Below are 24,351 nucleotides of genomic sequence, written 5' to 3'. Positions count from 1 at the left end.
ACTCAATTTCTGGAAGATTTAGATTTTAAAATATCAAGCTTTGCATGGCATAGTGTCACAGTCCCACTTCGAATGTTTACTAGGGAGATCTTGAACTTATGAGGAGGGTTTGAGCTCCAGCTAAGGGAGACGCCTTTTTGAGGATAAATTCGTGAGGCCAGTGGGCTAAAGTGGACAATACCTTACTGAAGTTGGGCCCAGGACCATTACATTTGCTATCAGAGATTCCTTGGGGATAGTATCATGTGAGTGGATCTGCCTTGGCGTACTATCATGTGAGTGGATCTTACACAGAGGTGTAAATCATTTTGACGAGGACGTTAGAGATTGGACAAGAGGGCCTCTTGCGGTGTCACACCAGATGTGTACTAGGAAGATCACACTAATAAGGATGTTAGAAATAGGACGGGAGAGCCTATCATGAACTCACATAAGATGTGTACTAGGGAAATCACGCTGACGAGGACGTCATAGATTGGGTGGGAGAGCTTGTCACGGTCTCACATCGTATGTGTACTAAAGAGATCTTGGGTTTATAAGAACGGTTTAGCCTCCAACTAAGGGAGGCACCTTTTATAAGACAAACCTGTGAGGCTAGTGGGCTATAGCAGACAAATACCTCACCGGAGTTGGGCCCAAGACTATTACACATAGTCATGATTTGTAGGTTTTCACTTTGATTCTCAATGAGGGTATTTGCCTTTATAAAAATGTCTTTCCACTAATGGGCTACACATGAGAGGGTTAGGCTGCATGAGGAATGTTAAGGTTTGATACACATTGTGGCCACACATCCTTGAGTTTTGTTTGATAGTGATGACTTGCGAAATGAGTTTCTTATGAGACTTCTTAGGCTTTGGTCCCAAAATCTATCATGGATTAATAAAGAAACATGTTTAACATTAAATCTTGTTAAGAGGCTTAAGTAGGGACCATAAATCAAAACACATTTCACTAAAGAAAATGCTGTTAAAAACCAAAAAGCAGGAAAGTGTTCAATTTAGAGTCTAAAAGTGCTCCTTTGACTTGAACTTGACTTGTGAGGAAAACACCATGTTAAAATATTTGTCTTTATTATGGAAATGCTTGCCTTAGTCTATTGTTTGGAAACATATGACTGCTTGAATGTTTTACATGATTTGTATTTAAAAGCTTTTGTCCAAAAGATCTTCTCTGTTTATGATTGAATGAGTGGAATTCTTTACGCATGCTTAACTAAAGTAGTTGTGAAGCTTCTCAGTTGCCTAAACTTAAACATGAAATTAGAAAAGCAAAATACAACGCAATTGAGCATTTATCCCAACTATTTATGGGTGCCTGCAGGAAACCTCTTTCTCCATTTATTACAGTTTAAGGCTACCTCTTCTATTAAATGAACCAAAATTCTTAATTACTTTAATTTAGAGCTAGATGTCAGCAGTTTTTTTTTTTTTTTTTGTGTCTTTGGGCAGAGGTCCATAAAATTACATGTATTATCTTAGTAAATTTAGATTTTGGAGTGAACGTTTTTAATGCTTCTTAATTCGTTCTTAACTGATAAAATCAGTTCACATTTTTTGCTGAGGAAATTCCTTCATTGTCATTGAACAGAGAATTGATTCATTTGGTTCAGAAGTACTGAAAGTGGTACAACTAGTCCTTGATGCTGTGATAGAATTATCAAAGGTGTATTCCCAATCTATAAACTGGGAGATTTGTGACGTACGAGCTGAGAAAGACAATAGCACTATAAAATGTGAACAGGCTGATGGCAGAAATCATATTGTTAACATAATAAAATGTGCAATTGAAAAATTGTTTGAATTGGGCATTGTTGCAGCTAATAATGGTGGCAATCTGGTGGCCATTCTTAATATGTCGTGGAAAGGTGTGGTTACCTTGCTTCAGCTTGGCAAGGGGACTTTAGCAGCAGAGGTGAAGGTTTCTGATATAATTCTGACTCTAATTTCACTGGCCAAGGAAGCTTTAAAAAGTGCAGCCAAGGCATGGTCTTCTTCCCTGAAGGAACCCATTTCTTCAGCAGAAGCGAAAAGGACATTGATTCCTGCAAAATTTTACCTGATCAATGCAGTAAGAATATTGTTGTTATATCCATGTGAAGCCTTTTTACTCTATAAGGAGATGGCGCTTTGTGTTGTGATGATTTCAACCTTTTCAATTTCACTAACCAAAGAAACTTTTCTGAGAAATGCAAGTGAAGCTGTGGCAGAATTTTTGGAGCCAACATCTTTTAGTTTACTTAAATCCTTACTAAATTCAGATCAAGTGAAAGGGGAACTTAAGTTCCAAATTTTGGATTGGGTGTTCACTGATGAAATGGATTTAATTTCAACCCATGGGAAGCCCAGTAGTTATGATGGGATGATTTCAATGGATGCAATCTTTTCAGTGGGCTGTGAAGCAATGCCTAGGTCAAGAGTATTGTTGCTTGGACGTGTTGTTTTCTTTCTGCGTCTTTTGAGAAGTTCTTGTGAACTTCAAGAAGATGTGAGATTCAGGATAGCTAGAAAGCTTGAATGGCTTTTGAATATTTTGATTGATGAAGAGGTGTATTGTTCAGTGCTTGTCTTGCAAATTCCTATATTTCATGACACTGGAAAATCCCAAGAGTTAGCTTGGCAGCCAATGTTTTATTGGCTTTTGCATACTTTGAAAAGCTTCATGATTGTGGTTTCTTCAAGTCTAGCCTGGGGAGAAGTACTATATTTCCTGCTTGAGAATGCCTTCCATCCTCACTTCCTTTGCAGGGAGATTGTCATGGAACTTTGGTGCTTTATGGCACGTTACGCGGACGCACACGTGGTGAATGATGTTGTTGATAAACTTAGCTCATTGTTGAAGTTAGTGGCATCTTCTCAATCTGTTCTTATTCCTGGATGCGCATTCAGAAAGTTGGCAAGATCAATCTGTGTGCTTCTTACTTGTAGCACTCAATCTACCATAGATCGATTTTACAGTTCTATTATTGGTGACAAGAGATCTCAAACATCATGTCTTTTGAGTGTGGCCCTTCTTATGGAGGGATTCCCCCTCACATTGCTTACAGACAATAGAAGAAATAAAGCCGTGGAAAAAATTATTATAGATTATTATTGCTTCATAGAGAGTTCTGATGATGAGTCGTGTGGTTCTGGTTTGTTTGGAGTACCAATTTTTGCACTCTCTGCTGCCTCCCAGTCTCTGTAAGTAAAAAGATTCATTATTTTTTTAGATTTCTAATTTTTACTTTCTGAATTGGAGCATAGAATTCAGATGTTAGATTTTAAATTGTTTAGATTGTCTACAATTTCCTCTAAATCCTCACATTCAAATTCAAGCCCCAAAATCCTTAATTCCAAGTGTTACCTTATATAAATTTTGAAAAATTGGAAAACAAGTTGTCTTTTGGTGATTATCTTAAAAAATCTTGAAATGAAAAATAAAAAATTGTTTTGTCCATTTAAACAAACTCTTTTAGTTTTTATCTTTTTAACACAATACTTAAAAAATTAAAAAATAAATTAAAAATTTTAAATTCTTTGAAAAACTGAAAATGTTTTCTAAAACTGAACGAGCCCTTACTTTTTCCTTGCATTGTTACTTTGTTTAATCCTATTCTGGATTTTTCTGAGCTTCAAATTATGCTGCAAATGGGATATTTTCTAACTTAAATATGTTTGAAAGAGTTTATTTTGTCTTGTAGCCAGATGAGCACAGCTGATATCGACATGAAAACCTTGAAGTTTCTAGTTGCTATCATTCAGAAGTATAGAAAGTCTGTTGACCACCAGAGGAAGGAGCACTACCATAAACTTTTGAGTGAAACATTAAGGATCATCTCTAACACAAAGCATCTATATGCATCCGATGAAATGGAAGAAGTTATCTTGGAGCTTCAAAAATTGTTTATCTCGGGGGGAGCAGCCTCAGACACTAGATTGCATCATTGCAAACCAGGTTTGGCTTCCTTCATGGCTGGACTGGGACACATGGAGCTGGCAGAGACTGAGACAAGTTTGAAAAGCTCTGCCGTATGGGATTTGTATCATATGCTATTGATGGAACGTCACTGGGCACTTGTTCACCTTGCAGCCACAGCTTTTGGATATTTTGCGGCTCGTACGTCTTGCAATCAACTGTGGAGGTTTGTGCCACAAAATGCGGCTCTTTCATTTGATTTAGATGGAAACGAGGCAAAGGAGGAGAGATTCATGTTTGAACTGAAAGCATTTCTTGAGAAGGAAAAGGCTATTTGCACCACTACACCAAGCTCTGAGGAGCTTGGTTTGCTTGTGAAGGAAGGTCTGATGCTGAAAGACATGGTTCAAAATATCAACATTGATTTGGATGTGACTGAAGGCATGGAACTTGATGGTGACAACCAAGCCAACAAGAGAAGGAAACTTCCCGATGGAATAAGCAGAGGAGTGGAATTGTTACAGAGTGGTTTGAAGGTCATTGGTGACGGTCTCTCCCTGTGGCAGCCACATCATTTTGATTCCACTGAACTACATGACAAGTTCTTGACTCAATTTTCTCGTCTTGAAGAAATGATTGATCACTTGATCAACAACCTAGCAGGTAGCGGGTAAGTTGCTTTTTCTGTACAACTACTGAGAAACGAACTTCAAATTGTACGGCAATTGCATATTACTAAACAGTGTAAAATGTGTATTGGTATTGGTATTCAGGTGTCTCAATCTGTCTGGGTGTTTGGATGATCCATGGAAATGAAAATGCTTCATTGCGTTTTAGATGGCAACTGGCAAGACTTGGCTGTGTGAAATCATAAATAATTGACTATTGTTTGTATTATTAGGAAAACAATAAATCAAACCAGTACTCTTTCAAATTTTAGGCAAAACACGGGAAGATTCAGTTTCAGTTGGGGCGTTCACATACTCCTTTGGAAATTAAATTCTCAGCCTTCAATTAGATTGTTTCCGCGAGATATCCTCGTTTAGTTGTTTCAGGACAAGATGTAGTTGAAAATCCAACTCATCACGTCCTCTTTATGCAAATAAGGTTCACACATACTAAAATCCCATGAACTAGTGCTTTACGGCCATAACCTTAATATGATGATCACTGACATTAAGCCCATTAATTCCATGCTCCTAAAATGTTTGAAATTTATTTAGTCTAGGTTTTATAAAATAGGCTATGTAAGCCTATAAAATTTTAACAATCCCCCACTTGGACTACATAGCTAAAAGGTTTTATAAAGAACTAAAATACACAACGTATGACCACAACAAAGAATATTACATGTGAGCAAACATTGTCCATTCACAAAAGCTCTAGAATGAAATTATGCATATCCAGTTATACATAATTTCATATATAATAGTGATATTAACATCATACATGCCAAAACACACACAGTCATAGACCTATAATGAAACCATGCATATCCAATTAAGTAAATTTTCACTCAAGGGGTACTAACATCACACTGTCTAAATATATACACAATCTTGTGACCATATGGGCAATATGAGAGTGGTCAAAACAACATGGTAAAATATGATCAACATGTCTCTTTTGCAAATTTTATGAGCATTACCTAAGATGTTCCAGCTTTAACGAAGCTCATCAAGACTAAACAAAAATGCCTCCGCATACATAACAAAAATGAAACTACGCCAAAATGCTTCCAATAACCTTAGTATCCATCAAGATGTATATGCTTCTCACATAAGCCAAATAAGATCAATACCAAAACGTCTATGGAACATACCAAGATGAGACTAAATCATAATATCTCAATGTTTCACAAAATGAGGAAATAAAAAATTTCAATCAAGACTACTATTAAGATGTCTCTAAAACTCGATATAGTGAGACTAAATCATAATATCTTAGTGTTTCACAAAATGAGCTTTTGCCCAAGATGCTCTAGCTTCAAGAAGCTCATCAAGACTAAACAAAAAAGGCCTTGTTACATAACCAGTCTGGGTCAAAATGTTTTCAATAGCCTCGATATCCATTAAGATGCATATGTTTCTCACAGAAGCCAGTTGAGACCAAATACCAAAATGTTTTTTGGAACAAACTATAATGAGACTAAATTATAATGTCTTAATGTCTCACAAAATGAGACTAAATCAAAATGAAAATTAAATAATATCAAAGTGTCTTTAAATAGCCTTAACATCCATGAAGATGCATATGCTTCTCACAGAAGCCAATTGAGACCAAATACCAAAATGTCTCTAAAAAATATCATAATAAGTTTAAATCATAATATCTTAGTGTTTTACAAAACGAGACTAAATCATAATGTCTTAGTGATTCACATTAATCATTATGACCATAATCATTATTTACATAGGTGTACACACAATAAATAAGTAGTAATCATTATGATGTACTCTCACTAGCTCAAAAAATTGAAGGGGTTTAACTAGAACAATGCTAGTTAGTGTTCTTCAAAAACTTTAAGAGTTAGTCCTTCAGTTAGTGGGTTTGCAATCATCTTCTTTTTGGCTAATGCTCAATGTGAGTCTATTTATCCTAGGTTTTCTCTCTAATGAGCAAGTACTTGATTTCTACATGCTTTGAATGTGAGAACTCTTGTTTTGAGAGGAGCAAATAGCAGTAGTATCATCACAATATATCATCATAATATATCAATAGTGATCTCACAATAGAATCAACCATACAGAGTCCCTTGATAAAATTGCATAAACACAAAGCTTGACAAATGTCCTTATAAGAAGCTATAAACTCTACTTCCGTAGTCGAGATAGTTATAAGAGTTTTCTTAACACTCTTCCAAGATACGACTCCTCTTTCCATAATTAAAAACATAACTAGATGTGGGTTTCCTTTCATCTGTATATGCAACTTGCATACTTAGCATCAAATACCTAATCACCTCAAGGTGACTTGATTGCTTGTAAGTGAGAATTTAATCCTTAGTGCACTACAAATATCTCATGACTTTCTTTGGAGCCCTCCAATGACTTACCCTAGGATTACTCAAGTGTCTACAAAGTACACCAATCGCATGAGCAATATCAATGCATGTGCATACTTAATACATGAGACTATCTATTGTTAAAGAATAAGAGACCTCTTTTGTATATTTTCTATGAGACTATCAATTGCTAAAGAATAAGATACCTCTTTCCTATATTTTCTATCATCACCATTCCTAGGGCATTGATTCCTTGAGAGTTTCTTATCCTTTAGTATGGGTGTTGCACATAATGAACAAGACTTCATGTTAAATCGATCAAAAATATAATATAAGTCTTTGAGATAAACCAATGATGTCCCAAGATATATCACGATGAATTTGTATATCTAAGAGAAAAAAGGCATCACTAAAAATCTTTCATATAAAATTTCCAAGACAATATCCTTTTAGTTTCATTAAGAAGATCTCCATCATTTTTAGAAAGCAATATGTCATCAACATAGAGTAAAAGAATCACAATTTTGCTCCCATTCATCCTTAGGTATACACAAGGATTGAATGCATTTTCCTTAATCCCAAAGGAAGTGACATTCCATTGAATTTCAGATGCCATAGTCTTGAATCTTGTTTCAATCCATAGATGGATTTCTTTAATTTATATACCAGGTGTTCTTTCCTCGATTCCATATGAGTCATTCCATATATATATAGTTAATGAAATCTATTTTAACATCCATATGGTGAAACTCTAAACAAAACTGAGCCACTAAGGCCATTACAACACAAAATGAATCCTTCTTAGATACCACAAAGAAGATTTCTTTATGATAAATGCCCTTCCATTAATTTTAGCCTTCAGCTATCAATTTAGCCTTATATCTTTCGGTCCCACCTCTAAATCACATTTGGTTTTCAAAAACCATTTGCATCCCACTACCTTGCATCCAATGGGTAAGTCCACGAATCCCATACTTGATTATGATGCATGATGCCAACCCATCACATATAATATCCATCCATTGATTCTCAAGACTATCCATTAAAATCTTCTAATAATGCATGTTTGTGAACTTTGCGGGATCTCGTTAATGGAGATAACACAATTTGATCCAATCACTTTAGTATTATGGGAAGGACAATATAACTTAAAACTTCTTAAACTAGTGCAATGACCAATAAAGTAATTACTAATAGTTTTAAGGTCAAGCTTCTTTAACTATGAATTATATATGGACTCAGTTCCACTTTGCACCCTAAAATAGAAGTTTCTCAAGTTATGTTGTCACACCACGCTTATGAAGAAATTCGGTCAATACAAGAATCTATGATTCTACTAAATTTCATCATATGTACCTCCGGCTATTTTCATCATCCCTATTTAATCTCACATTTTGTATACTTTTTCCTATCTTGACTTTAATTAAGGCCTTCAACTATAGATTATATGGGCTCACTTCCACTTTGCACCTTAAAATGGAAGTTTCATGAGTTATGTTTATACACCACACTCATGAAGAAATTTGGTAAATAAAATAGTCCTTGATTCTACTTAATTTTATCATATGTACAACCCACAATACTCATGATCCCTATTTGATCACAAATTTTAAATTCTCGTCCATATCTTGAGCTCAACTAAGGCCTTGAACACAAGTTTTGAAATCTAGAAAGACCTAAGTCATGGATAGTATAACACCCTCCAAACCAGTATCCCCATTCTCTCTGTACACCAAGCATCTATGCCATAGCAAAGAATGCTCATATAATCTACCATGCATGCACCAACGATCGTATTTAGCATTCACCATGGATGAAGAAAGAGAACTAAGAAAAATTGGATCCAAATTAAACTTGTATAAACCATTACACAGAATCAAAACCAACTATAGGAGAATTAAAGCTCAAACTGATTATTCCATTACTAAAATATTGAAAATAGTGATCACATTTGTTTAATAGCGAAACGAAAAATAATTTCTTTTTTATGAAGGGTACATAAGCAATGTTCCTTTATTCTAAAACATGACTAGAAATCAACTTAAGCCTAATAGTTCCCATATGCTCCACTTTGACTTTGACTCCATTCCCTATGTTCACCTTCAATTTTCCCTCATTTTATTAATTGATGGCTTTTTGAATTCCTTCGAGGAATTTGTAGCATGAATAGTTGCATCAATATCTAACAATTAGGAATTTGACACCAACAATGCTTGATTCAAAATAGACTTGGTTTAAAGGGGTGAGCTTCATAATGTGCTTACACACTCTACTAGAACCACCGTTCCTAGTGGGGCTCAACAATGTTATATATGTTCCTTTTTCAGTCTTCTCAACATAAATGAATTTTTTAAAAGCAATTTTTAGAAAGGCACTAGCATTCCCTATCTTAGGGATGCTTTTTCTAATAGACTTTTCCTTATAATGCTTTTTAAGCATTACACATACTCGTTTTGAGTGTTCGCATTTTTTCAAAATAGGCACTATCACTTGTAGAAGCAGTCTCATTCACTTTTATAAACTTATCTTGAAATGCCCCGACTTTTCTACCATTTTTTTTATACAATAAATAACAATAAAAATCAATCATCAATCAAATATCTCTGATCCCATATATCAACATGACCCGACTTGAAATAGGGTACTAGGTGATCTGTCCACCATATATAAATATACCAAGCAGCGAAAACAAATATGTATACCATCCCAAACACAATGTCAGAGTACTAACATCATAAAAATACACCATTAACTCTCTCTCTCTCTCACTCACTCACTCTCTCTCTCTCTCTCTCTCTCTCTCTCTCTCTCTCTCTCTCTCTCTCTCTCTCTCCAGATCTAGACTTTAATACAATACCATGAGTCCTAAAATCACACTATACACATGGCAAATCTCACCAACACTTACTCTTTTCACACAGCTAATTAGAATTGCCCTAGAGCTTTCTAAATTTGATTTCTGGTATTCCCTGAAATGTTAAATTTATGGGAGTGAGACACCTCTTAGTAAGACGGAATAAATTATTAACAGTGTGTGGAAACATGAGTTTTAGTGTTTCAAATATACTTTCATAGTTTATTTTTTCTTACTCTATGAACTCATTTAGAACTGTACACATGCTTATAAAATATTTTTCAAAATACATACCTTCCTTTCTAATCATGCTCAATATAAAATAAATATTTCAAATCATACTCGGTATAAAATAAATATCTTTACATAAGTAAATTCGCATATATGTATACATAAATATATTTTCAAAAGCATCCATTTCTCAAGAACATGTTCTAGCTCAATGACTATCCCATGTGTACGTAAATCCACATATAGGTACTTTACATAATACAACGGATCACATAATTCCAATTCTCCATACCTACTTACTTTTCATATTGAACATTCCTCCCCACCGGCCTCAGTACCAACTTCTCAACGAAGTTTCCATATTGAGCATACCTCCCCATCGACATCAGTAGGAACATCACACATAATTCCCATATTGAACATACCTCCCCATCGACATCAGTAGGAACATCACACATAATTTCCATACTGAGCATACCTCTCCATCAATACCAGTAGGAACATCACACATAGTTTCCATACCGAGCATACCTCCCCATCAGCATTAGTAGGAACATCACATATAATTTCCATACTGAGCATACCTACCCATCGGCATCAGTAGGAACTCATTTTCACAATTTTACATTATTCTCAACTCTTCTTGAAACCTGTATAATACCACCCTTTATACCATATAATACGATTTATAAAATAATATAGTAATATAATCTTAATTTCACAAATAGGTATAAAACTATCGCATCTATGTATATCTCATCATATGATTCTGTATATATATATATATATTTTATCACATCTATGTATATCTCATCATGTCTGTATATATCTCATTTCATCACATCTGTATAAATCGTGTCTGTATAAATCTCGTGCCACCACCTCTATATAAAACATGTCTGTATATTTATCATATCATCATTTCTGTATAAATCATATCTCAATATAAATCACATTTCATCATATAATATTTTCACATATTTATTTTTCAATAATCAAAATCATTTTTCATGCCACACATATTTTCAGTAATATTTCATAACATAATACTTGTCCAGAAAAACATATAATAATTCAAAGCCATTATTTTCATATGCTTGATAAGTTAGAAAATTACATATAATATATATTCATATCCTACTTTAAATTAATCAATTAATTTCTAAAAAGTCCTTACGTAATTTATTTCCCTTACCAGATTCCTGGAGAAATGTCTGTAGGAATCCTTAAGCCTTGCCTGCGGCGTTCGCATACCCTAGTTTAACCAGCTCAACCTTGGGATAATTACTATCCTAACATCCCTAGGCTCACACATTCCCGTTAACCAATTAAATTCTAAAGAAAACGCGGGTATGATCCACTTTCCATATTTAAATTTAATTCCTAACATATTTAAAAACACCGATTTGATCAAATCCCCACAGTTTAATCTAATTCTAGAATATTCCTAGAAATCTAATTTAATCAAATCCCTGCAATTTAACTTAATTCCAATATATTCCCCAAAAATTCTATTTAATCAAATCCATGCACTTTAACTTAATTCCAAAATATTCCCAAAAATCTAATATAATCAAATCCTGCAATTTAATTTAATCTCAGGAATATTTCCAAAATCTTATATAATCAAATCCTGCAGTTTAATTTAATTTCAGGAATATTTTCAAAAATATAATATAATCAAATACTACAATTTAATAGTTAAATACTAGAATTTAATCGGTTAAATTTTTTTAAAACAACAGATATAATTTGTACTCCTCACCTTAGTTTTGGAGTGGTGCATAGGATCTCTAAATAAAAAATCAGCTCTGATTAACTTGCTTGTAATCGAAACCGGGACCTTGTGGTGATGTCTTATTATCGATTCGGCTGACACACGGAGAGAAAATCTAGAGAGAGGAAGTGGGTTCGAGGAGAGAGACATGAGGAGAGAGAGAATCCGTGGGGGAGGGCTTCTGCAATTGGAATTGCGATTTGAAATCCTAAAGAATCCTGAAGAAGCTTCAAGATGAATCTATATATATGTAATATAAGATTTTTATTGTATTATATCTTACATTAAATGATGTTATATTAATATATACTATTATACTATATTCTATTACTCAATAATTATTCTTATTAATTATGTTAATTAATCATAGTAATAATAATTATTTATTTATTTATTTATAATATAATTATACACATTATTTTTGAGATCGTTACATATCTACTTTTAATGTCAAATCCCCATTCATAAAAATAGAAAGATGAAACCTAAGAGGTTGAGCCTAGTCCTTGAAATTGGTCCAATTACAATATTTTGATGGCAAACAATTGCATGGGAAGAACAAATCAGGAAATAATAAATTAATGTATTTCATTATACAGATAAATCAAAGTCATGAGATACACATACTTTTTTTGTTTTCTAATCATTCATGGGGTACAAACTAATTCCCCAAGACATTGAAGTTCCCTTTAAGGGTCTTAAAGACAATGCTAAACCAATAATGTAGTCCTGCCTAAGGGTTCTAAACTACAATGCCTACACCAATTTCCTCAAGGTAAAAAAACATTTTATGCTGCAAAATCAAAATCCCCAAGTCATTGTAGTCCCATATAAAGGTTCCAAACTACGTACAATGCCTTAACCATATTCATCTCATAATAAAGCAAAATAAATGAATACTATACAATCTGAAATGTGATACTGAGATACCTGAATCCTTGAATGTACAATACACAAATTTACTTTCTTTCTTTATCTTCGCTAGAAATTTCACAACCAATGACATACCAAGAAGGTATAACCATCAATCATGGAATTTCTAATGCCAATTGCAAGCCATAATAGTTTTACATGACTAAAAACTTTATTTTTATTATTCAAGCCATTTCACCATAATAAACAGTATTGATTGAATCCCATGATAAGTGAGGATACAATAAATTATGCCCATTAATTTTTTTTTGATAATTATGGTTATACAAGGTTGCTTTCAAAATTTTAATTCCATATCAATCGGAACTCAAAACACATAATCATTATCAATATGTATATAAATGTTCATAGGAGATTTTAATTTCATTCTATGTTCAAATGAAGTTCGTACTAAAAGTATACAATACGAATATTTCTAGGATACCTCATAAATCAATACAAAAATTTTGTCCCCGGAATCAAAGAGTATAGCACGAAAAACACACTAAAAATTTAAAATTTTGAGAGAAGAATTTATGGAAAATTTTAAAAATTATGGTCTATATCCCATAATTTAAAAAAAAAAAATTTAAAATTAAGAAAAAGGGGGAAAAAAAAAATTTGTAGCACAACCTATGAGTGGGTTTTGTGCACCCACACATGCTTGGCTTGCATGTGAGGAATAGCTTTCTGCCTAGGAATTCCAACAGTCTAGACCTTGCACTTATTTGTTCACCATTCTTCAATATATTTGGTAATTTCCACTTTTTTTTAATTCAATTTAAGAAAAAAATAATGCTCGATTCCTCTCCTATAGCTAAACAACTCTGTTAGTGTTTTTTAAATTACTAAAGAAAACCAATCAAATAACAAATCAATCTTCAAGCATAATAGAAAAAATATTATTTATTTAGTCAAACAAGGCAATTTATGGGTTAAATTTGTTCAAAATCTTAACTCAGTCATCTTATTTACTTGTTCATGTTATGAATTAACACATAATAGAGGATGAAGAACCAAAAATAAATTGGAAAGAAATAGGAAAGAGTTCGAAAACTCAATTTCATATACGTAGCTGTGAAAGATTTGAGCATAATTTTTATACCAATTGATAAAATAATTTTAGAAAAAGTTTGACATAAATAATGATTTCCCAAATCAATGACAAGTACATGAACAAGAAACATAACTTAATTTCAAAATGTATATCTTGTACCATGGACTCCATTGTTAAGGTTTGAAGAGTTCCATGACATTCCGAATGAGCATACTACTTTCTTCCATTCTCTTGATGTGTGACTTGATGGGCAACCGCATTAAATTGGGGGTGAGGGTAGGACCTCTCCTTCTTGCTTAAGTACCAACATAAAGAAACCCTTAGCATTACGAACTCCTTATGTAAACAAGGGCCACATGTTGGGGATGTGACTCATATTTAGAGTAGATCACATGTACCGTAGAAAGTTATGTGACGCGAGGGACAAAGGGACAAAAATAAGTTGTTTTCTTCTACTCCAAATCATTGACGGTTTTCGTCAGTGCAGATCACGTAAATTCAAATCGAGGATTTGTAGATTGGGCTTATCGGAGGGATTTCCTATGGGGAATTGTTATAGAAGTTTAGGTTTACTAGAACTCTTCTGTACGCATAGGATTTTATATAAACAATATATGTAACCCAAAAGTGTGAGCTTTGACATTGATCATAGTGAAACCGAGGTTGCTGCTCATGCAGATGTAGGCTATTGCCAAATTACATAGATCTTGTGTGTTCTAGTTGTTTTTTTACTTTTGCTTTTTATTGTTTGATTGCTTTTTGAGTATATTTCATCATTCAATGATTGTATTAGTGGCTGTTGATCGTTTCATGATTGATTGTGTGCTTCCATAGCACGTGTTCAACTTGAGCGAAACACTGACACCACACATACTAAAATTTCATGGACTGGCATTTTAGGCCTATAGCCTCAATATGACAATAATTTTACCCTAAGACCCATTAATTCTATGCTCCTAAAATGTTTGAAATTAATTTAATTCAAATTTTTTAAAATAAGCTATTTAATTCTACAAAGTTCTAAAAACTAGCTCTTGGTGTAACAAATCTAAATAGCAAACTTGACCCTCTAAGTCATAAGCGAATGACACTTTAAAAAGCTCAAAACTCAGCTACTTTTCTTTTTGATTGGAACTTCTATGAAAATAAAATGAATTCTTGTCACTAGATGTCCCAAGTCTTATTAAGGTATTCAATTTTATTTTTTTGACTTTTATTTTTCCAAATAAAAGTGATTACTTAATAGGGTGATTTAAGGTGAACTTTGACCAAACTCCTTTGATCTTTTGAGGGTGACTTGGAAAAAGAAATTAGCCAAATGGATTTCGACAATATGATTTTTTATTGCATAGATTAGTTTGAATTCTCTATTTGTTGATAATCTTTGTTGGTTTATTTTTTTTTTTTGTTTTTTTTTGAATATCGCCGGATGTCCACGTGCGTTTTACGCTCCGTGACTAATCTCACGCCTCGTGAAGCCGACCCCACAACTCCACACGGAGGTAAATTTCAGGAGCCCAGGGATAGGAATCGAACCCGGGAGGCAATTACTATTGACCGTCAAACAGCACTCCTAGAATTCGCCCTGCCACCTGAATCACATACGCCAATTGGCATTAATATTAGTTACTACTGAGGGCTACTAACCACTTCATGCTAGCTTTCTTCATTTGGATAGTCGGGCTATAAGAATGAGGCCAACATTCAATGGGTCATTTTCCTTTCAATTTGGTCGGCCCTAAGGTACCAATTGCTTTAATGATGTTTTTTAAAATTAGAGAACCTAAGGAAGTGGTAGACCCCCCTCTTCATTTATTATATATCTCCTGTGCGTTGTAATGACCATCAAACAACTACTTGAGTTCACCAACATATGGTAATAATACAGATCACAATCTTTTGTCCTAACCATCGTAGCATATGTTATTGCTTGAGGTAAGTAATTGGTAAAAATTTACTTTAAGGTGGAACGTAAATATCATATGCTCCTAGTACGTTATAAATAAATTAAGTAAAGGTGCATTTCAAAAGTTTAGTGAACAAATTAGCTCATAATTGACAAGAGTAGCTTTAATCTTCTACACAAGTTTCTCCTGACAATCAATATCTGTTTTGTTCATTAATAAAGACTGAATTGGAGATAATGTGAACTTATAGGTTAGGAATATAGAAATTAGTTTGATCTTTGCACGAACTTGTTATACATGGGTCATCACCAAGCTGACCTAAAAGGTTAAGTTTATTGCATCTTGAACCCAACTATGTATATAAGTACTATTCTTCTTTTTATTTTATTTATTTTTTTATTGTGAGACAAACTTACAAGTGAAATTTTCAACAATCCCCCCCCTCCAACTTGTGAATTCCAATCACTTCCCTTTGAATAAAAGTCATTCTTGATCACTTAATATCATAGGAACGACGAGGAGTCATTACTCAATCATGAAAAAGAGCATGAAACCATGGGAGTCCACTTACTACCGCTCCTCTTCCACTTGTCTACATCCACAAGAATAAATTTATGAACACTCGAGTCCAATTCAAACTCTCCCCCTTGGGAGAAAATCGTCTCCTTCTTAGGAGCATGCCTAATTCCCCAACAGTTGCTCAAGTGTGCCTTACCCCCACACCTGAACTCAAATAAAGGTTGTATTATAGAAGTTGGCTCATTAAACATAATAATAGTTTGTTAGTAAGTCTAGTAAAAGGGGAATTTGCAGCAACCTAAAGACACAATAAAGGGAGATATAAGCAGGGATATATTGAAAAAAAATAAAATTAATGCTTATTATATATTTTAAAAAAAATAAAAAATAAAAAATCCTAGAAAACCAATATCTAGCTAAGGATCAAGCCAAAAGTTCCAAGAATAGAAGAATATATTAGAAACATTTATGAAATACAGTGCCACACTTGAAGAAGACCTGCCCTTGTGGTTCTATTTGTGCTGTTTGAAAGGATCCATGCCAACAAATAACAAATACATAATACAGGACTGAATCTCATATGTTTTATACTTTGTTTGAATGGAAACTATTGCAAAATTTAATCATAACATAGAAGAGGACATCTCCCCTCTCACAAAATCCTTGAATTAAATATTCTCCCTTCATTGCTATTGTCATGTTGAAGATGTGGCAAATAGCCCTCCCAAAATCAAAGAATGCAGAAACATGCAAATCAGAACCTGTGCAAAAGATGACTTTTTATGTGTTTGTTTTACAGTATAATGAATTTATTAGAGGTTGTGTTCGAGAACGCAAATTCGTATTTGACATGTATATTCTAAATACACGTATTTAAAATTTAGGAATTTGAAATACATGCATTTCCAAATTCATTGTTGAATAGTATTCAAAGACTAAGAATTTGAGATACATGTGTTCATTGCTTGAATACCTTAAAAACCTATGCATTTGAATTGAACTTGAATTTATGAAAATTAAAACTTGATGCCAAAACAAAAAAAGAGTTTAATAAGCCCTCGCCACAGCCAATAAGAATTGAGATATTAAAAATGAAGATATTAAATTAAGTTTCTGTGTGTGTGTGAGAGAGAAATTTATACACATTCATGAAAAAAACAAAATAACAAGAGTTATATTATAATTCATTAGAAAGTCAAAGATAAAATGGTTTTACACTACTTAATGAAAAAATTCAATTCTAGTAAAAATTTACTAACACGTGAACCACGGAGACTTTCTAACAAATTAATTAACATCACAACTGATTTAAAATTTCATACCATGGACCTCTTTTGCTCAACATAAGACCCAGAAAGTCTAGAAGCCCCAAGAACTGTAACCTGCAATGGATCAATAAATTTATGAGAAAAAAGCACAATAAACCTTATGCTCATTTACACAGCTACAGAATAAATTAGTCAACAGTTTTTCAAGGTCAACAGTCATCAGGGTGTTGTTGCATCATATATGAGTTTAATGAGAACACAAGGTGCTGGGCCAATTCAAAATACAACAGTTGTAGAAATAAGCACATGTTGGACAGCATGTACACCTTCCCAAACACAAGTTTTATAGGAAAAAAACAGTGCTGTTGGGCATTAATCTATGGATCTACCGATTATCAAAGGGCAAGTGTTGTCAGAGCATATGTGCATTCTAATGAGAAGTTGGGAATTCATTTTGCAACAGATGCTGAAATAAACACAGTTAGCATGGTAAATCTGGCTTCCCAAAACATAAAATTTACAGGAAAGTAGTAGTGTTATGTACGCATTAATAATCTTAATTTTTTTTTTTGAAACGACAGTGTTTGAGTCTCTTTCGATACTCGACTAATCCACCAGGATAATGGGCTGGCCCCTCTACCATTCTCCACTTAAATACCAAGGTATCGTCTCAAACGGAAAGCCGTAGCCCCCAAGACTCGAACTCAGGTCATTTAACCAGGAGAGCCTTGAGTTTACCACCTGAGCCACCCTTGAAGTTCACACATTAATCATCTTAAGTTATACCAAACAATTTGCTACAATCCATGCTTCACAAATCTAATTATAATGAAAGCTTTTCTAAGCAATTTGCTACATTCCATGCTTCACAAAACTATCTATCGAGCTAGCTCAATGCATAATTTTAAGTTTACCGTCCTCCACTCAGAACCAACGCCACTGCACATCATCTTCAAGTGTATCATCTTTGTCCCCAACTCAGTCTCTACTTTCTTCTAAAAATAGGCCTCACCATTGGATCCAAATGCACCCAAATATGCAGTGTTCCATTTATAGACCACTGGGAGTGCATTCACAAACTCATCTGACAAGGTTCACATTCTACACCATGAAAACGAAAAACAAACAGAAAAAAAAAGAGCAACTCATTTTATATCAAGCTAAACTTCGAACTTCAAAGTTCAAAATAAACCACACCATTTGCAGTTGCATATTCATTCATTCCACACAGAGCAGAACAAATAATCAAAACATCCAACTGCAAGAATCAAACTATCGTTTTCTCACACAATTCAATGCTGTCATCAATTTCCATTCTCAGAGATACACGAATCCCACCAAACTCCTCCACTGCACAGAAAGAAGATTCGGCAGTGCTTCTTGTCCAGCATTTTCTCCTCACCTAGAAGTTTCATCTGCAGTTCTCTCCAAGCTTGTCCTCATTTGCAGCTCTCAATTATGAACAAACACAAGGATACTAATCAAAATAGAGGAATAGCTTTTGCATCATGGGAAAGAAAAAGAAATAAAAAAGCATAATGCAGCAGAATAGTCACCAAACATTCTTACCAGCTGTTAGGGCAGCAACTAGCAAGAATGTTTTCGAAAAAAGAAACACTTCCATTAAAGTCACTGCTAACAAAAAAAGGCTTGACCTGTCCAAGATCTAATTGTGCATAAAAATTCAGTGAAGTGCAAATATTGTAAAGAATTAATTAATTTCGTGAAAGAAAAAAGTTCAAACTCACAAAAAACCATACAACCCAGTTCTTAAACCTCCATAAAGACATTGGCGACATAATCCAAGTACAATGCCTTTCCAAAGTGCTGATAACCCTTCTTCCCTAGGAAAAGTTGCAATAGTACTCAGCAGCCCTAATACTTCGTTACAGCCACTCCATCCCCAATAGCTACTTTCTTTTAGAGCTGGAGCCTAACTGCAGTAGTGCCTAAAAAAAAAATAGTACTGAGCTGCACAATCTCTTATGCACAAACAAATAGCGATAGGCAGCTTAAGATAACCCCAAATGTACAAATATGCAATGGCTGGACAAATTTACTTAATAAGTAGCTAGCAATACAGTTGAAAAGAAAAGAAATCAAATTGAGCCTACTTAATAGATAGCTAAGGACTTTTCTGACAAGTTATCTCCAGAATCAATACCAAATTACTTTCAGCTTATGTTTTAGTATTCTTTAGCAGTAATACCCTCTTTTTATTTTCTTCTTCTTACTTGCATCTCTCTCTCTCTCTCTTCCTAATGAAATTTCATGACTTCATTTATGAAATTTCACAATTGCGGGCATGAAGATTCAACCATACTACCTCCAATAATGAAATTTCAAGACTTCATTTTCTTATTTGGAGAAAAAGAAATGACTCTCTTTACTTTGGGATACATCTAAAACTGCCATATTAATATTACAATGAACTGAAACTTGCTTCGATTAATTATAATTTAGAAGATTTGCAAATATGCAGGGAAAAAAAACAAAAGACAAAAAACAAAAAAACAAAACAAAACTTTACAAGCATAATCTTCAAGGCTCCATACTTAAATCTGAGAAACCCTGACTAACAATAAACTGAACCACATTGAATGTCAGAGCAAAAAATAGTTAAAATATTCAAAATGCCAAAAGCTATGGGTCGTATTTTAAAAGAGGAAAAATATCCCAAAAATTAAAAAATAATAATAATAAATAAACCCCTCACCTTTCTCTTGATGAAACCCAAGGAAGAAACACAAGAAACACCAATCAAGAGAACATGTAGAACACTACAGGAGCTTGTAGCCTAATTCAATTGAGAGAGAGACGATGAGGAAGAAGAAGAAGAAGATGATAATGATGATGAGCCATACCAGTAGCTTTTTGCTTTGGAGTGTGGGATTGTCCTGCAGGAGCTTCAGCCATGGCAAATTGGTGATATTCAAGAGAAGCGCACAACTCTATCCCAACTGTCAACAGTGACAGGCTTAGAGGGATTTGGGCGTGAAATTGTATGCCAAATCCATGGGTTTCTAGGTAATTTCAAACCCAAGCATTTGGGGTTTTAAAACATAGTTTTTATTTTAACCAAATTCAAATGCACCCTTTAAATGATAAAACCAAACAGCGTATTTAAATTTGAGCCATTCAAATTCAAAAAATTCATGTTCCCAAATAGACGATAGAATTTTCATTGAAGAACAGTTAATCATGTCCAACCTATCAAACTCAAACAAAGAAGAAAAAGCAAGCTATATTTCAAATCTAAAGGCCTTAAATTGTCTTAAGAAATATAAAAGGACTGGTCAAATAACATAGAATAAAGCAAACAAATAAATAAAGATCAGTGCACGGGTTTTTCTTTTAAAGAATGTAAGACAACTATTTTCTTTAAAGATCAGTGCTTTCAATCATCAATTTCAGAAATTACTAAATTATTTCAAAATTTTCCAAAGGTACTTTTCGTAATTGTTGATGTTAAAAAGTGGATTGCTGCTTCAGACATTGATTGAATGGAAGGTCGATGAAGACTTGTCACTTTTGAGCTCTGCAAGATGAAAATTAGGTCTTAGGAGGTCCAAGTGGCCTCTAGGGAATCTCTCCGATGTCTAAGTTAGCGAATAGGTTTAAAGGAATGAAAAAGAAGAATTTTCAGAGAGAGAGAGAGAGAGAGAGAGAGAGAGAGTTCTGAATTTGATTGTGTGAACTTACCTTGAGAGGCAGAGTTCCTCACGTCATTATAGCTTGGTCCTTCCCAAGTGACTTGCTTCAATGGGAGAATGTAACTACAACTTTCCTGTGGGCATTCAATCACTGACATGGTTGGTTATTTGTGAGTTAATAATTACTCATGTGCGGTTATTTGTGTGTGGGTTTGCATGATTATAACTGCTTTGGTCATGGCTACTAGTTGGTTCCTTCACATTTTGTAGCAGTTGAGTTGCAATCCACATGACCAACACATGGGCAAGATGCATGAAGTCGACATGCTTTATCACATGACTTGTACGCGAGTGAGCTGCACAGAGCAGTGCAGTGTAGAGCAGCATAGAACAAAGCTGGGCAGTGCTCCCACATGCCTTGCACATGGTTCCCTAATGGGTCCCACCCATTATTACTTCTGACGGAGCTTTATTCCCAAAAAATGTTCCCTACTCTACATTTCGAATTAAACAAGGTTGAGGAAGGAATGATGGGAAACGATGGGACTCCTCGAGATCTCTCTCTAATTGAGGTGCAATTCATGCCTTCCTTACCCTTAGTCTTCTCTCAGAAGAGGTTCATCTTTTCTCAATGTGACTTTTGCACAAGTACAATATATGACGTATAATTTCTACCTTGTTTTTCTCACTCTTGTCCTCAACTTCTGGTGAAGTTTTTAATTTTGTCATTTAATTGATGATTTTGCTTTAATTTTGGTTGCCATGGCCTTTCCAAGGAGGTCTTTATACCTTGTTGACTTGGTAGGTGATGTTAGATGACGTGGAATCCACTCAGGAGGTTTTTGTGCCTTATTGGCTTGGTAAGGTGACCTTGTGCTTTGTTGGTTCAACAAGTGGCCTTCACCCATGCGCCTTATTGGCCTATGTTAGAGGGATTTGGGCGTGAAATTGTATGCCAAATCCATGGGTTTCTAGGTAACTTCAAACCCATGCATTTGGGGTTTTAAAACGTAGTTTGTATTTTAACCAAATTCAAATTCACCCTTTAAATGATAAAACCAAACAGCATATTTAAATTTGAGCCGTTCAAATTCAAATAAGCTCACTCAAATTCATGTTCCCAAATAGACGACAAAATTTTCATTGAAGAACAGTTAATCATGTCCAACCTATCAAACTCAAACAAAGAAGAAAAAGCAAGCTATATTTCAAATCTAAAGGCCTTAAATTGTCTTAGGAAATATAAAAGGATTGGTCAAATAACATAGAATAAAGCAAACAAATAAAAAAAATCAGTGCACGGATTATTTCAAAATTTTCCAAAGGTACTTTTAGTAATTGTTGATGTTAAAAAGTGGATTGCTGTTTCAGACATTGATTGAATGGAAGGTTGATGAAGACTTGTCACTTTTGAGCTCTGCAAGATGAAAATAGGGTCTTAGGAGGTCCAAGTGGCCTCTAGGCAATATCTTCGATGTCTAAGTTAGTGAATAGGTCTAAAGGAATGAAAAAGAAGAATTTTCAGAGAGAGAGAGAGAGAGAGAGTTCTGAATTTGATTGTGTGAACTTACTTTGAGAGGCAGAGTTCCTCACATTATTATAGCTTGGTCCTTCCCAAGTGACATGCTTCGATGGGAGAATGTAACTACAACTTTCTTGTGGGCATTCAATCACTGACATGGGTGGTTATTTGTGAGTTAATAATTACTCATGTGCGGTTATTTGTGTGTGGGTTTGTGCATGATCATAACTGCTTTGGTCATGGCTACTAGTTGGTTCCTTCACATTTGGTAGCAGTTGAGATGCAATCCACATGACCAGCACATGGGCAAGATGCATGAAGTTGACATGCTTTATCATGTGACTTGTACGCGAGTGAGCTGCACAGAGCAGTGCAGTGTAGAGCAGCATAGAACAAAGCTGGGCAGTGCTCCCATATGCCTTGCACATGGTTCCCTAATGGGTCCCATCCCTTATTACTTCTGACGGAGCTTTATTCCCAAAAAATGCTCCTTACTCTACATTGTGAATTAAACAAGGTCGAGGAAGGAATGATGGGACTCGATGGGACTCCTCGAGATCTCTCTCTAATTGAGGTGCAATTCATGCCTTCCTTACCCTTAGTCTTCTCTCAGAAGAGGTTCATCTTTTCTCAATGTAACTTTTGCACAAGTACGACATATGATGTATAATTTCTACCTCGTTTTTCTCACCCTTGTCCTCAACTTCTGGTAAAGTTTTTAATTTTGTCATTTAATTGATGATTTTGCTTTAATTTTGGTTGCCATGGCCTTTCCAAGGAGGTCTTTATACCTTGTTGACTTGGTAGGTGATGTTAGATGACCTGGAATCCACTCAGGAGGTTTTTGTGCCTTACTGGCTTGGTAAGGTGACTTTTTGCCTTGTTGGTTCAACAAGTGGCCTTGGCCCATGGACCTTATTGGCTTAATAAGGTGACTCTAGTCATCTTCCCACCCAACCCCCCCCCCCCCTCCCTCTCCCCCAATCACAATTAGGAGGCCTTTGAACCTTATAGGCTCAACAAATGGCCTTTACCGACTTTGTCTCTACTTGAGAGTCTTTGTGCCTTGTTGGCTTAATAGGTAGCCTTAGCCGATCTGGCCTTCAATTTGGACGTTTTTGCCTTATTGCTTAGTAGGCGACATTAGCTGATCTAGCCTTTGCTTGGGAGATATTTGCGCCTTGTTGACTTGACAAGTGACCATGGTCAACCAGGCCTCAATTAGGGAGGTCTTTGTGCTTTATTGGCTTAATAAGATGACTATAGTTATGTTGCCCCCTAGTTAGGAGGTCTTTGTGCCTTATAGGCTCAAAAGATGGCCTTGAACGACCTAGCATTGACTTGCGAGGTCTTTGTTCCTTGTTGGCTTAACAAGTGACCTTAGTCAACTTCGCCTCCACTTGCGAGGTCTTTGCACCTTATTGGCTCAGCAGGTGGCCTCGGCTGACCTAGCCTCTACTTGGGAAGTCTTTGGACCTTGTTGGCTTAACAAGTGGCTATAGTTGCTCTACCCCACACTTAGGAGGCCATTGTGCCTTGTTGGCTCAACAGATAGCCTTGATCGACCTAGCCTCCACTTAGGGGGTCTTTGTGCCTAGTTGGCTTAACATGTGGCCTTAGCTGACCTAGCTTCCACTTGAGAGATCTTTGTGCCTTCTTGGCTCAACAGGTGGCCTTGGCCGACTTGGCCTCTACTTGGGAGATCTTTGTGCCTTGTTGGATTAACAGGTGGCCTTAGCCGACCTGACCT

At 35.0% G+C, this 24,351-nt stretch overlaps 1 protein-coding gene and 1 pseudogene across 3 annotated transcripts in view; one reads left to right on the top strand and one right to left on the bottom strand.

The window, feature by feature from the left end:
• The window catches only part of LOC131151089 (uncharacterized), a 32,067-nt gene extending 27,334 nt beyond the window's left edge, over nucleotides 1-4,733 (top strand). For all 3 annotated transcript variants that reach the window (XM_058102281.1, XM_058102279.1, XM_058102280.1), the window contains 3 exons: nucleotides 1,591-3,182; nucleotides 3,683-4,567; nucleotides 4,671-4,733. In XM_058102281.1, the coding sequence (XP_057958264.1) occupies nucleotides 1,591-3,182; nucleotides 3,683-4,567; nucleotides 4,671-4,713 (2,520 nt within the window). In that variant the 3' untranslated portion in view covers nucleotides 4,714-4,733. The remainder of the gene's footprint in view (nucleotides 1-1,590; nucleotides 3,183-3,682; nucleotides 4,568-4,670) is intronic.
• A 12,076-nt stretch (nucleotides 4,734-16,809) lies between these two features.
• Nucleotides 16,810-21,237, bottom strand: LOC131151292 (succinate dehydrogenase subunit 5, mitochondrial-like; annotated as a pseudogene).
• Between the last annotated feature and the right edge of the window lie 3,114 nt (nucleotides 21,238-24,351).

Source organism: Malania oleifera, chromosome 3 (assembly GCF_029873635.1).
Source record: "Malania oleifera isolate guangnan ecotype guangnan chromosome 3, ASM2987363v1, whole genome shotgun sequence".
NCBI classification, from domain to species: Eukaryota; Viridiplantae; Streptophyta; class Magnoliopsida; order Santalales; family Ximeniaceae; genus Malania; species Malania oleifera.
The sequence above is the reverse complement of the archived record's forward strand: the minus strand, read 5'-3'. Positions and strand labels throughout refer to the sequence as shown.